The following is a 13,092-nucleotide window of genomic DNA, read 5'->3' on the forward strand; positions in this document are numbered from 1 at the left end:
GGTGTGGCGGGGCGGCGCCGCACGGGAGCGGGATAGGGTTAGGTGCGGGAGTGGGAGAAAACTAGAGTTTTGGTGGCAATAACAGATGGATACAACAAGAGCAAACTAGAGTTTTGCTGCCAAAAGGAAAAGGAAAAGAGCAAACTAGTTATAGTTGACGTTTCAAAGACTCGCCTTGACGCAGTCTCTGTTGCCTGCTCATATATTCGTCGTCAAGGCACGGCGCCCGTCGTCGCTGTCGATCGACATTGCACACCTAACATTCCGTTGCATCCATCTCCGTTCGCCTCGGCGAGCATCGGTAGTAGGCGAAGCGTACGTGTAACCGCGCGCCTGCGATTTGTCAGAGCTGAGCCGTGCCCCATGCACAAATAACGAGCCAATAGGGCCAGGTAGGCAACAATTCGAAACGTGCGGGTACTGCATGCGTCCCTCGCTCTCACTGTCGAACGTACTGCTACTTGCACAGCGTAGAGACGGCGCCCGCGCGCGCCGAAGCTTCCGCTGAGACGGGACCAGCAGGAGGAAGCTCGCCGCGAAAGCCCAGCGCCCAACGACGTCGCGTCGCTATATATATACGACACCTCGCCCGCTTGTCGTGCTCTCTCCCCATGCACTGATCCATCGGCATACGCATGGCGGTAGCTGGAGCCGGGGCAGCGTATCGTTTCCACCCGCACGGCGCCGGCTCGATGGCGTTTCCCCGGCCGCCGGGATCCGGCTGCCCGTACAGCTCCGGAGCCCCGTTGAGCTCTCCCGCCTTCGGTGGGGCCACCGGGCCCGGGGTGCTTCAGCAGCAGCTGGACGTCCTGGACTACTTGTCCGACGACGGCGGGGTGCCCGGCACGGTCGGCGCGCCGCTGCCGGTTGAGGCGGCGGTCGTGCCGGATGTTGGCTACTGTGATCATACGAGGTGAGTTTATATGATTCAGTTCGTGCATGCTAAGACACTCAAGAGATACACATTGTGATGTGAATCAAGCCGCATATAGATGCAAACACCGAGAGCGTGCACGTTTTGATCGGATCGGTTTGGGAATTGTTGTGGACATAAATTTCAGTAGGGCGGCCGCGGTGGCGGCGAGCGGCAAGATCGCGTTCCGGACGAGGTCGGAGGAGGAGATACTGGACGATGGCTACAAGTGGAGGAAGTACGGCAAGAAGTCTGTCAAGAACAGCCCTAACCCAAGGTACCCAAAACTAACGAATAAATTTAATTTTGGATTGAATTTGAAAATTTTAGCTCAAGGGTGCAGGAAGGGGTTAATTGGCATGGACCACTGGTGAAAAAAGGGCCTTTGGTCGCGGTTCGCAACTGCCATTAGTCGCGGTTGCGCAACCGCGACCGAACGGGCGCGACTAAAGGCCCCCCCCCTTTAGTCGCGGTTGCTTAAGAACCGCGACTAAAGGCCCGTCCACGTGGGCGCCAGGTGGCCGTCGGGGCGGAGGACCTTTAGTCGCGGTTCTTCTGGCCAACCGCGACTAAAGGCCGCCGCAGGTTTAGGGTTTTAGCCCCCCCCCCTTAAACCTGTTTTCTGTTTAATTTGTATTGTTTTATTTCTTTTGTGCTTTATTTTAATTTTGAAGGAGTTTCATATATTCTACGGTACTACATACATGCATATGAATGTACAATTTCAAATAAATTTGAAATTAGAACCAAAAAGAATTCAAGAGGAATATACAATATATATTCAATATCATCGGATGACCATATACAATTTTGAACAAGTTTCCATACATGATTTAATGCATATAAAGTTCTACGTCCTCATAATAGTGTTCTCCTTTAGGATGGAGGACTTCCCTGCTGAACCATCCAGCTAGTTCCTCTTGAAGTGGTCGGAAGCGAGCTTCTGGACTAAGCATCCACCGGAGGTTATTCCTCTTAGCATTGGTATCACTCGGAACCCGCTCAGAGGTGTATCTCCGGATCATCTCACAGACATAGTATCCACATAGATTGGTCTCCGGTGGCTGAATATCCCCAGCATTCTTAGCCTTTAACATTTTGAATTCTAGCTCTTTTTTGAATTCACCGACCTTTGTATCTACGAACCGTCTCCAAACCCTACGAGGCAAAGAAAATTAAATGAACAAGAGAGTTATTAATTAGTTACTTGATATTAGGAAATGAACGAAATAGGCCGATCGATATAGAGCGCAAATGAATGAAAATAATTACTTCTGCAGCATTCTTCTCATGCCGCCCCAAAGCTTTGGATCCATATTCATAGAGTCGTGGACGAGACATTCTGAGGTGTTAACTTTAATTACTAGCAGAATCCAGTGGAACCTGCGGACACGATACATGCACAGTACGTCATGCATAACTCATCGATTAGCCGGCCACATACCATGCATGGAGTAAACAAAAGAGAATGTGTTCAAGACAGAAACACTCACTCAAAATGGTAAGGAAATAGAATATCACTTTTGAGTTCCTGCTTTGTAAGAAACTGCCACAGGTCTGCCTCCACGTCGGCGGGGTAACGCTCCAACACATGTCCATTAACGATGTGTGGGTCAATGAACCCAACATCATGGATGTTCCTTACTCTGCATTCCTTAATCTTCATTCTGCATGTATAATAGCGGACACAACAATATAGTTAGGACATATATATAGTGCAGGCAATATGAACGAGATGGGGTAGAAATTAATAAATCACTTACAGAACGTAGCAACTGATGATAGATTTATCGAGCTCGCGCAGATTGAAAAGCTGGAACAATTCACTCAGTTCAATTTGTACATAGTAATGTTTGAAGTGATGCTCATGTCTAACTTCCGCATAAATATATTCTTTGGCGTTTTTATTTTTTATGTAACCCTTGTACCATTTCAGCAGACCTTTCATTTGTGGAGGTAGATCCTTTTCCTGCGCAGGCTCGACGAGAGGCCCATTCTTGACATATGTAATTACTACCTCCTTCACTGGCGCCTCATCAAGGCCTAACAGTTCACGAAGAGTAATACCTAAGTTGGCCGCTAGTTCTCTGGCACTCGTTACAGTCAATCCCTGTGCTGCCGCAGCTTGTATGATCTCGGGGGCATCCGGACAGAAGGCTTCCACTATAAGCGGGGCAATCGATTGTTTACTTTGTTCCCCGAGCTGGGCAACTTGTTTCCCGCTTTTTTTACTTTCGGCCTTCTCCCGCTCTTTGTTCTCCTTGAACATGAGTGCCTGCCTGCGAAGTTCACGTGCATAGTCGTTAGGCAGATTCTTCGCGGCTTGGGACGGTGTGCTCAAAAATGACTTAGCCCACTTCTTTTGCTCATCAGAAAATACTGGCTTGGGCTCGGGCTCTCTTTTCTTCTTGCAGTCCGCCTTCCATTTCTCCAAATCAGCAGCCGCGGCCGCGTCGACTTCCTCGGCACTACGTTCCCAAGGCCTTGTGGGGAGAGGCTTCAGTGATAGCTCCGGTACCTTTGTGGTCTTAGGTACATAAGGGTCCGGGTTAATAATCCAGGACTGCTTCTGCTTCTTTGCCGGAGGTGGATTGGGGGGCGGCGTCTGATCACCCGCCGGACGAGGACTGGGGGGCGGCGGCTGATCACCCGCCGGACGTTGTGGACTGGGGGGCGGCGTCGGCTGACGTGACGGAGGTGTAGGTGAACCGCCACCACCACCACCACCACCGCCACCGCCACCACCACCACCGTAGGGGGGTGGACTTGTTGTCCTTGGCGCCTCGCCTGGAAACTTGATAAACTTCTTTTGCCATAGAATGAAATGGCGCTTGACATCTCCAAGTCTTTTCTCCCCTTCAGGTGTAGCAATGTCAATCTCCAGGTCCTCAAACCCTTGGACTATGTCCTCCACCGTGACACAAGCATAGCCATCTTGAATGGGGTTGTTGTGGTGGAGTGCTCCAGGTAAACATGGTAAAGCACTGCCGATGGCTACCTCCATGGACATGTTCCCGATAGGATAATACAGATGGCATTCTTTCATCTCCTTTATATCGTCCACGGGGTAGCGAGGAGGCTCCGGTGAAGTAATTTCGACCACCAGAGGCTCCGGTGCAGTAATTTGGACCACCAGAGGCTCCGGTGCAGTAATTTCGATCGTCGGTGCATCTGCACCAGCCGGTGGGGCCTCCGTGGAAGCCACGCTGCTTCTCCGCTGCTGGCTTCCGAGATCCGCTGGATGATCTTCATGCTGCACCCGAGCTGCATCTCTTTCGGCTACTAGTACACTCATGGTTTTCTTCATCACATCCATTTCCGATGCCAACCGCGCCACAACATCTGCTTCCCGATCCATCTTTCTCTTACGGCTTCTGTAACCGTACGGGTTATCGTTCTGGGGGAACCCTATTTTCCACGGAATGTGCCCCATGCCTCGTACACGTCCTCCGTGTTCAGGATTCCCGAGGGCTTTTGTCAGCGCGTCGTTCTCTCTGTTGAACTTGATCTTCCCCTGTTGAGCATCCCTCATTGCGTTAATAAGGGCTTGGGTGGGTTTAATTAATTTGCCCCGGTAAACACACTCCCCTGTCTCCGGGTTCAGCGTTCCCCCATGCCCGTACCACCAGCTTTTGGCCCTTGGGTCCCATCCCTCCGTACCTGGACGGATTCCTCGCGCCGTCAGCTCGTTCTCCATCTTCTCCATCCTAGGCACCCAAATGCGATACCCTCCTGGCCCCATAACATGATTGTACTCCTTCTTAGCCGCATTTTCCTTATTTTTTTCGATATTTGAATGAACTGCTCCGATTTCTTTTGCTTCACAAATTCTGGCCAATCATGTTTCAGTTTCTCATATTGTCCTTTGAAATCCGGAGTCTTGTTCTGCTTGACAAAGTCATGGGCTAGATTTTGCTTGAATTTCCGGAATGCGTCGGCCATCTTATGAAGAGCGAATTGTTTGACTAGCCTCCTCCTCTCCTTGTTTTCCTCAATCTTGTTACCCTCCTCATCGAATTTGTTGCATTCCGGAGGTAGAACGAAATGTTCCATAAGCTTCTTGAAGCAATCTTTTTTTGTTCTCTTATCGACAAAAGTGAAACCATCAATTCGTGCCTTCTTTGGCTCATTCCACTCCTGGACGGTGATCGAGACGTTGTCTCTAACAATGGCTCCGCATTGGCTGACAAACTTGGTGGCGTTCTTGCGGGGCTCCAGCGGCCTGCCGGTTGCACTGTCGACAACCTCGATGGTGCATGTTTCTCCTTGTTTCATCGTCTTGGTTGCGCCACGCTTTGACGACGTACTCGATTGTTTCGACGATCCGGCCGAGGGCTAAAATAAGAAAGAGTCGCGCGCGTTAGTACGCACATATTTATTCAAATCAGTTAGTTTGTATCACCAGAGGCTCAATGTATATATATACCTCGGCGCCGGAGGTGGTTGCTACTTCCATTTGAAGATCGTCGTTTATCGACGTTTGTTCGGCATCATCTTGCTGACGGCGCCCTTCATCTTCACCGTCAAGGTTCAGATAAGAAGAGATATCATCTTCTTCTTCTCCGGTCGGCACATATAGAATATCGCCGTTTATGATGCCGAACATATGTGCTTCACCGTCCGGATCATAGTTGTCCATAATCGGGTCAGCTCTATCGTCCGCCATTATGTCAGTCCTGAAAACATGTAGTAAAAACAAATTAATTAAGTGAAGAAGGGGGGCGGTGGCGGTGGCGGTGGCGAAAGGGCGGTGGCAAAAGGAGGGGGCGAGGAAGGGGTGGGAGAGGGTGTCGCGGTAGAGCGCGAGACGGGGCGGCAGACGACGGCGTCACGGAGAGGGGAGGCGAGGACAACACATTTATAACCCTCGCCGTCCCCTCTCGATCCCTAAAAAAACACCCACGATAAGCAAACATATTATAATCTTCTGACATGTCTGTCTTGTCCTCCACTCCCACGATGTTTCTTTTCCCTGAAAGAACAATGTGGCGCTTTGGATCATCGCATGATGTACTGATCGTTTTCTTATCTTTCCGTTTCCTCGGTTTGCTACTCATGTCCTTCACATAGAAAACCTGAGCGACATCTTTCGCTAGGACGAATGGTTCGTCAAGGTAACCAAGATTGTTGAAATCCACCATTGTCATTCCGTATTGCTGGTCCACCTTTACCCCACCTCCTGTTAGCTTGAACCATTTGCACCGGAACAAAGGGACCTTAAAGGAGGGTCCATAGTCAAGTTCCCATATCTCCTCTATGTAACCATAATATGTGACCTTTTGCCCATTCTCGGTTGCTGCATCAAAGCGGACACCACTGTTTTGGTTGGTGCTCTTTTTATCTTGGGCGATCGTGTAAAATGTATTCCCATTTATCTCGTACCCTTGGAAAGTCGTTATAGTCGAAGATGGTGTCTTGGCCAACATGTACAGCTGATCTACAACATCATTATCATTCATTAAATGTTTTCTCAACCAACTGCCGAAAGTCTCCATGTGAGCCTTCCTAATCCAGGATTCAGGCTTCCCCGGGTTGTCCGAGCGTAAAATATTCTTGTGTTTCTCAAAGTACGGAGCCACCAAGCTGGAATTGGTCAGTACAGTGTGGTGTGCTTCAGTCAGAGAATGGCCGTCCATACATATCGTTGATTTCCTTCCGATCGTGCCTTTTCCACTTAGTCTCCCCTCGTGCCGCGATCGAGGAAGACCAATCGGCTTAAGGTCAGGAACAAAGTCAACACAAAACTTAATTACCTCCTCATTTCCATAGCCCTTGGCGATGCTTCCTTCTGGCCTAGCACGGTTACGAACATATTTCTTTAATACTCCCATGAACCTCTCGAAGGGGAACATATTGTGTAGAAATACAGGACCGAGAACGAAAATCTCTTCGACTAGGTGAACCAGGAGGTGCGTCATAATATTGAAGAAGGATGGCGGGAACACCAACTCGAAACTGACAAGACATTGGATCACATCGTTCTGTAACCGTGGTAGAACTTCTGGATTGATTACCTTCTGAGAGATTGCATTGAGGAATGCACATAGCTTCACAATGGCTACTCGAACATTTTCCGGCAGGAGCCCCCTCAAAGCAATCGGAAGCAATTGCGTCATAATCACGTGGCAGTCGTGAGACTTCAGGTTTTGGAACTTTTTCTCCGCCATGTTTATTATTCCCTTTATATTGGACGAGAATCCAGACGGGACCTTCATACTGCCCAGGCATTCAAAAAAGATGACCTTCTCTTCTTTGGTCAGAGCGTAGCTGGCACGACCTTGAAACCATTCCGGATGCCGGTCATCAGGGTCTTTCAAACGTTGCTGGTCCTGCCGTGCTTCCTTTGTATCATTTGTCTTCCCATACACGCCCAAGAAGCTTAGGAGGTTCACGCAAATATTCTTCGTAACGTGCATCACGTCGATTGCAGAGCGGACATCTAGGACTTTCCAATATTCTAGCTTCCAGAATATAGATTTCTTCTTCCACATGGCTGCGTGCCCGTCAGCTCCCTTCGGAACTGATTGTCCGCCAGGACCCTTTCCAAAGATGACTTTCAAATCCTTGACCATATCAAATACCTCAGCACCAGTGCGTTCCGCAGGCTTCGGCCGGTGATCTGCCTTGCCGTTGTAATGCTTGCCCTTCTTTCTTACTGGATGAATTTTCGGAAGAAATCGACGATGCCCAAGGTACACGTTCTTCTTACAATTTGGCAAATGTACACTTTCAGTCTCATGTAAGCAGTGCGTGCATGCATTGTATCCCTTATTTGACAGTCCTGAAAGGATACTAAGAGCAGGCCAATCGTTGATGGTTACGAAAAGCAACGCTCGTAGGTCAAATTCCTCTTGTTTGTGCTCATCCCACACACGGACACCACCCCACAGCTGTAAAAGTTCATCAACTAATGGCCTTAGGTACACATCGATGTCGTTGCCGGGTTGCTTCGGACCTTGGATGAGCACTGGCATCATAATGAACTTCCGCTTCATGCACAACCAAGGAGGAAGGTTGTAGATGCATAGAGTCACGGGCCAGGTGCTATGGCTGGAGCTCTGCTCGCCAAAAGGATTCATGCCATCCGTACTTAGAGCAAATCTTATGTTCCTTGCGTCAGCTGCAAAATCTTTGAACCATCTGTCGATCTTTCTCCATTGCGTTCCATCTGCGGTGTGTCTCAACTCCCCGTCCGACTTACGGTCCTCTTTGTGCCATCGCAACAACTTGGCATGCTCTTTGTTCCTGAACAGACGTTTCAACCGTGGTATTATAGGAGCATACCACATCACCTTGGCGGGAACCCTCTTCCTGGGTTTCTGGCCCTCAACATCGTCACCAGGGTCATTGCCTCTGATCTTATAACGCAATGCAGTGCATACCGGGCATTCATTCAAATTCTCGTATTCACCGCGGTAGAGGATGCAGTCGTTGATGCATGCATGTATCTTCAGAACCTCTAAACCTAGAGGGCAGACAACCTTCTTTGCTTCGTACGTACTGGCGGGCAACTCGTTATCCTTTGGAAACATATTCTTCAACATTTTCAACAAGTTTTCAAATGCCGAGTCAGCTACACCTGCCTCTGCCTTCCATTTCAGCAAATCCAGTGTGCAGCCCAGCTTTTTCAGACCATCATCGCATCCGGAGTACAGCGCCTTTCTGTGATCCTCTAACATGCGATCCAAATTCTTCCTCTCCTTTTCAGTTTCGCAGCGTCTCCGTGCATCAGCAATGGTCCGACCAAGATCATCAACGGGATCATCACGTGCCTCTTCTTCACCTTCCCCTTCACCTTCAGCATCCTCCATGAAAGTATCACCGAAATGAGCAAGATAGCTTTCATCGATGAAATCATCCCCTTCTTCATCTTCTTCCATTATAACCCCTCTTTCTCCATGCTTGGTCCAACAATTATAGCTTGGCATGAAACCGTGCCGAAGCAGATGCATGTGAACATCTCTTGAGGAAGAGTAACCCTTCTGATTCTTACAGATAACACATGGACAGATAACAAAACCCCCCTGCTTGTTCGCATTAGCCACTACGAGGAAATCTTTCAAACCCGTAGTGAACTCGCCGGAGAGTCGGTTACCGTACATCCATTGCCGATTCATCTGCATTATTATAATATAAAATATATAATTAACCATCATGCATTTGTTAAACTAACTAGCTACAAACAATATAAATTAAACAATGAACTGCACACATGCATATTTTATCAATGACACACATGCACGAAAGGTTCAAGTTGCTAACCGCGATCGAGGAGGAAAAAATAAATGAGGAACCTCAAGTGTGGCTCCAACACTTCATATCATGTTTGTTTCACCCTCTTAGGGCATTTCATCAAACACCTTGTGTGCATAAGAGGAACCAAAAGCAAACCTACACCCCCTTGTGAAGCTTGTGAAGAGAAGTGGCACCAAATGGCTAAGTGAGCGTGCTGAACTGGTATATATAGGGGAGGAGCTTTAGTCGCGGTTGGCCTGGCCAACCGCGACTAAAGGCCTTTGCGCACCTTTAGTCGCGGTTGGCCTGGCCAACCGCGACTAAAGCCCCTCACGTGCACCAGCTGGCCACCGAGCGCCTTGGGCCCAGGCCTTTGGTCGCGGTTCGTCTGCCGAACCGCGACTAAAGACTTCATTAGTCGCGGTTCCTACAGTTTCGCGACTAATGGGGCTGGACGGAAGCCTCTTTTTCTACCAGTGGACTATAGCTCTACTCAAGTGTGTGATTTACCATACGTTTGGGTGAAATAGCTAAAAATTTAATGTGCTTATTTCTCCAGTTATCTTCCATGGTTCATGATTTCCAGCCAGTAGTTTCATTGCCTTAGTTTCTAGGTAAGTTATTTTGGATCAGCCTGATGCGGTAGCTGATGGAGCAATTCTGTTGCATTTTGTTTGGTTCTTGCTTGGCTAAGCATTCTTAAAAAAGGAAAAAAAAAATCCTAGCTTGTTGATTGACCATTTAGGTTTTCCCAAATGATAATTTATTTGTTCTTATTATTAGTTCATCAAATCCACATTTAGATCCGTGACTTTAGTTCGATGGTGTTGGACCCGATTTGAGCCGTGTTTGGATGTGACCAAAAAGAGAAACAGATTGTATACAATGAGATCTAGTGTTTGAAGTAGCTAGGAAAAAAGATGATGAATTCTCGGCAAAAAAGAAAAACAAGATGAATTCGAGGTCTCAATTTGCTATTCTTCTGTCGATCTAGAAATCCCTATTTGTTAAGCCGTCTAAGATGTACAATCAAATGTAAATTGCTCGAGAAATCATTATCCTCGGTCTCCTGAGTTGTACAATATCTAATGTAAGTTGAACAAAAATATGTGTAATTCCAGGCTAAGAAATGTGTGACTGCTCAATTGCGAAATTAGACTTTTTGAGTGTTCTTACTAAACAACATTTTTTCATCCGTTTCAAAAAAAATTCAACATAAAATTTACACATAATTTCAATTGGTAACCATCTGAGTTATTGTTGGGTTCTGATCCTAAAGCTTGTAGAGTTGACCGAGGTATAAATAAATCTTGATCGGCATAGCCTTTGGACATCTCCATAGAAATCTCAATTGGTGCAAATTATTGTTGTCTAACATATGTGTCTAGTTCCACAATTTTATTTTATTTTGCGGAAGTGTGTCTAGTTCTACATTGTAATGAGACAAATTGCAATTTTATGTTTTGTGACATTTTCGTAAAACTTTTGTGCAGCACATGGTTTCCGTTGCATCTTTTATGATGTCATGAGCTTTGATTTTACAATAAATTTTTGAGGGGTGAACACTAAAATCTACCAGAAATATGTCACTAAATATTTGAATCTTCTTGTACACGTTTACCATGTCTATATAAACAAACTTACACTTGATCCATCAATCAGTTAGGATTTGTTGGCAAGTTTTAAATTTCCCCTATTAGTTCTTTGCCAGAAAAAACTATTACTTCTTATAGAGGAAAAATAACCTCTTACTTTTTCTTAGCGTAAATCCCTTGCTATGAGAGGAATGGAATAGCAAATTTCTTGCTTCTTAGGCCCCTCATGTCCTCATTGTCCATGACCTCATGACAAAATCTTAGGTGCGTCATCAATAGCCTAAGACTTTATTTAATCTAAATTTCATTTATTATCACTGCAGGAACTACTACCGGTGTTCAACGGAGGGGTGCAGCGTGAAGAAGAGGGTAGAGAGAGACAAAGACGATGCAAACTATGTAGTGACGATGTATGAGGGGGTTCACAACCATGCGAGCCCTGGCACAGTTTACTATGCTTCTCAAGATCCTGCTTCGGGTCGCTTCTTTGTTACTGGGACCCATCACCTAGCTCCTTGATCAAACATTGGATAACATTTGGCGCCTGATTGGTCTTCCTAGAATGAAACTTAATGGAGTTGATTGTAAAGTTGTGCATTGCCTCTTTTAAGTGTACATGTCTCATATTTTAGAGAGTAGATCAATCTTCTCGGTTCTAGTGACATCAACAACAACATAAGGCTTGTTCACTTTTTTCTACTTAGAGGACGGTTGGTTCACTAAACTAAAGTTTACTAGGAAGCGAAACTTGATTTTCTTCAAATTTCTATGATGAGATTTTGGTTGAAAATGGCTTGAATCGGATTGAAAGTTGATAAATCGTGAGTTGAAAGTTGACATCCATGAAGTTGAAACCTCATTTCTTTTTCAATCAAATACCCTCCATATCTCTTGTTGTGGTAAATGAAGTCTTCACATTTCCTAAAATATTGCTTTTGCAGTTGAAAGTCGATGTTCATGAAGATGGAACCAAACCTTATTTAGTTAAAACTTCCTAAAAACTTTTGTTTTGTAAGTTGAAACCTTCCCATTTCCTAATTAAAATGAGTTGAAATCAATGTTCATGAATTTGAAATTTAACATGTTGCAGCTAAAATCCTAAAAAATGTGGTTGAAGTTCAACTCTTTCCATTTGGTTGGAGATGTTCTTACAGGGGCATGTCAGGTCAAAAACCACTCACTTCACATTGTGTGATAGGCCCCCACAATATATAGTGCATATCGGTCAATTAATTCCTTCACCTTTTGTAGGGTTCCAAACATGTAATACATCTTTTTATTTATGGTATGTGGAATTCCAATATAACATGTATGTTTATCTCTCCTCCCCTCTTTATATTTAATGAATACTTTCCTAAGTCACTTGAAGCATTTAAATAATGTATGAGTTAAAGAGTTACTCTCATCGGAAGGTGAGCACATATAGCTAATCCACTCTTTCACCTTTTGTTCTTCCCTCTCCTCCTCATCTTTTTCATCTAATGAGCTTACAATAATTTCTTCTTTCATTGGTTCATGCAAAACATTAGTCTCTTCTTTGATAGAGGTGATCCTTTTGATTTAATCAGCAATATAAGGATTGCTATTGAAATTTTTAAAGAAATATTTAAGTATAGAAAAAAAATATAATAGCATCATCATTTCCAACATTCTCAAGCAAAGAGGCAATTTCATAAGCAGACTTAAAAATAGCAAATTCTTCAATTTGTTCTATTTCACAAAAATCATGTTTTCCTTAACAAAAGAAGTTAAGGTGTCATTATCATTGTACTCGCATTCAGGGCCGGTCCTGAGATTTCAGGGGCCGGGAGCAAGATAACATAAAGGGGCCCTGAAACCACATAAACATGTAAGTATTTTGTTTTCATATTTCAAATGCAAATACATACTCGGTACACTATAACTTAGGTTGCATTGTCATCTCAACTATAAAAAAAGGGATCATAAATATTCATAGTAAGTTGTTGATCTTATCAATTGGCACCTATATTTTTTGTATTATTAGCTCATCCTATAATTTTTTTGCTAGGATGTTCTTCAACAACATCTAAAGCTAATTCGTTTGAATTCCGAGTAGTAGAACTACTTATGCCTTACAGTAGCTACTTTTGGGAACTCGGTCAACACAACGCGTGTTTTTTGTCCTTACCAGATAGATAGTAGCAATCTTGCTAATTGGCACACAGATGTATGAAGCAAAAAACTAAAAGACAGCTAATCAAATAAAAAAAGCTAGAACTAGGTACCTAGATGGCTAGAAAATTTGAAATTGCAAGATTTTGCTGCTGCTTACGAATCGTGAACAAACATTTGAGTTCCTCTTTTGTAGTCCCAACAAATCAATAAATC

The 13,092-nt window shown here is 45.2% G+C and overlaps 1 protein-coding gene across 1 annotated transcript; it reads left to right on the plus strand.

Annotated features, from left to right (window-relative positions):
* The first annotated feature begins 627 nt into the window (after positions 1-627).
* On the plus strand, positions 628-11,419 carry LOC119281401 (probable WRKY transcription factor 59). Its single transcript, XM_037561917.1, has 3 exons — positions 628-913; positions 1,065-1,190; positions 11,067-11,419. The coding sequence occupies exons 1-3, from the start codon at positions 636-638 to the stop codon at positions 11,260-11,262; spliced, it is 600 nt and encodes a 199-aa protein (XP_037417814.1). The 5' UTR covers positions 628-635; the 3' UTR covers positions 11,263-11,419.
* Positions 11,420-13,092: the final 1,673 nt, after the last annotated feature.

Source organism: Triticum dicoccoides, chromosome 3B (assembly GCF_002162155.2).
Source record: "Triticum dicoccoides isolate Atlit2015 ecotype Zavitan chromosome 3B, WEW_v2.0, whole genome shotgun sequence".
Classification (NCBI taxonomy): domain Eukaryota; kingdom Viridiplantae; phylum Streptophyta; class Magnoliopsida; order Poales; family Poaceae; genus Triticum; species Triticum dicoccoides.